Genomic DNA, 1,343 nt, shown 5'->3' with positions numbered 1-1,343 from the left:
ACAGGGGTCGCCTAAGACCATCCTGCATATCAGATATTTACATAACGATTCATAACAGTAGCAACATTACAGTGATGAAGTAGCAACGACAATAATTTTATGGTTGGGTCACAACACGAGGAACTGTATTTAAAGGGCCAGAAGGTTGAGAACCACTGCTGCTGTGGGACACGGAGGCCCAGAGGCGTGGGTCATGCATTATCCGGGTGCACACCACCAAGAGGCTGTGTCTGCCTCCGGGGCCCTGTGGGGGGTCGGGGTGAGGGTGAGGTCATGGAGAGAGGAAGGCCAGCCCCTTGCTGGTTGGAGGGCGGTTAGGCCACAGTGCAGGGCACCGTGTTCAGGACGCCACTGAGGCTTCCGGACCAGGCCCGAGGTTCCCGCTGCGAAGTCACTCATTTTTAAAATATATTTGTATTGATTTCAGAGAGGAAGAGAGAGGGAGAGAGAGAGAGAAACATCAATGATGAGAGAGAGAATAATCGATCGGCTGCCTCCTGCACGCCCCCTATTGGGGATCGAGCCCACAACCCGGGCCTGTGCCGTGACCAGGAGTCCAGCCGTGACCTCCTGGCTCGCAGGTTGACGCTCAGCCACGGAGCCACGCCTGCACTCCCTCCCTCCCTTGTACTTGGTGCAGACGGGGGGCGTGAGCTTGCTGTCGGGCCTCGGGTCTGGCCAGGCCCTGGAGCTGTCGGCGCAGCAGCTGGACACGGGGTCAGAGGGCTCTGAGCTGAGTACAGAAGAGCAGCTTGGGGGGGGGTGCAGGCAGGAGGCCGCTGTGCGCCTGAGGCCTGGGGTGCTGGGAGACGGGGGAGCGTGCCGGAGGCTTAGCCCTGAGCAGACGCTCCCCCAGAACTTAGGTGTGTCCCTCCTTGGCAGGACGGTGGCTCTGGGGGTGTCCTTCGGGCTGGCGGCCTGCGCGCTAGGGCTGGTCCTGGGCCTGTGCTTTGCTGACGAGTTGCTGGTGAGTGGGGAGCCCCTGACCCAGCACCGTGGGGCCCACGGGTGTCGGGGCTGAGGAGGTGTGAGTCCCCGCCCCCTGACCCTCCTGCCTCAAGGGCAGTCACCGCGTCCCCCCGACGCTTCCCCCAGAGGCGTCCCCAAGCAGCTGTAGCTGTCCACAGCCCCGAGAGGGGCACGTCCCTCTGGGCACTGCACGTGTCTGAGCTCCGGACACAGCACCTGCCCATGCTCCCCAGCTGAGCGAGATCTCGGGCTCTCACATCTGCGGGGCCCTGGGGCTACCCTCCCAGAACCGCACCCCCTGTCCCCCACAAAGCCTCAGGCAGGGTCCTGCTGTCCGGGGCGGGAGCGGGTGACGTGAGCCTGTGTCTGCAGCA

At 63.1% G+C, this 1,343-nt stretch overlaps 1 protein-coding gene across 1 annotated transcript in view; it reads left to right on the top strand.

The window, feature by feature from the left end:
- Nucleotides 1-1,343, top strand: part of ADCY7 (adenylate cyclase 7) — a 33,268-nt gene that overhangs the window by 25,690 nt on the left and 6,235 nt on the right. The window contains 2 exon segments of the mRNA XM_014528401.1: nucleotides 883-1,016; nucleotides 1,203-1,318. Coding sequence (XP_014383887.1) covers nucleotides 883-1,016; nucleotides 1,203-1,318 — 250 coding nt within the window.

This window comes from Myotis brandtii, unplaced genomic scaffold (genome assembly GCF_000412655.1).
Source record: "Myotis brandtii unplaced genomic scaffold, ASM41265v1 scaffold633, whole genome shotgun sequence".
NCBI lineage: Eukaryota > Metazoa > Chordata > Mammalia > Chiroptera > Vespertilionidae > Myotis > Myotis brandtii.
Note: the sequence above shows the minus strand (reverse complement) of the source record. Positions and strands in the feature narration are given on the sequence as shown.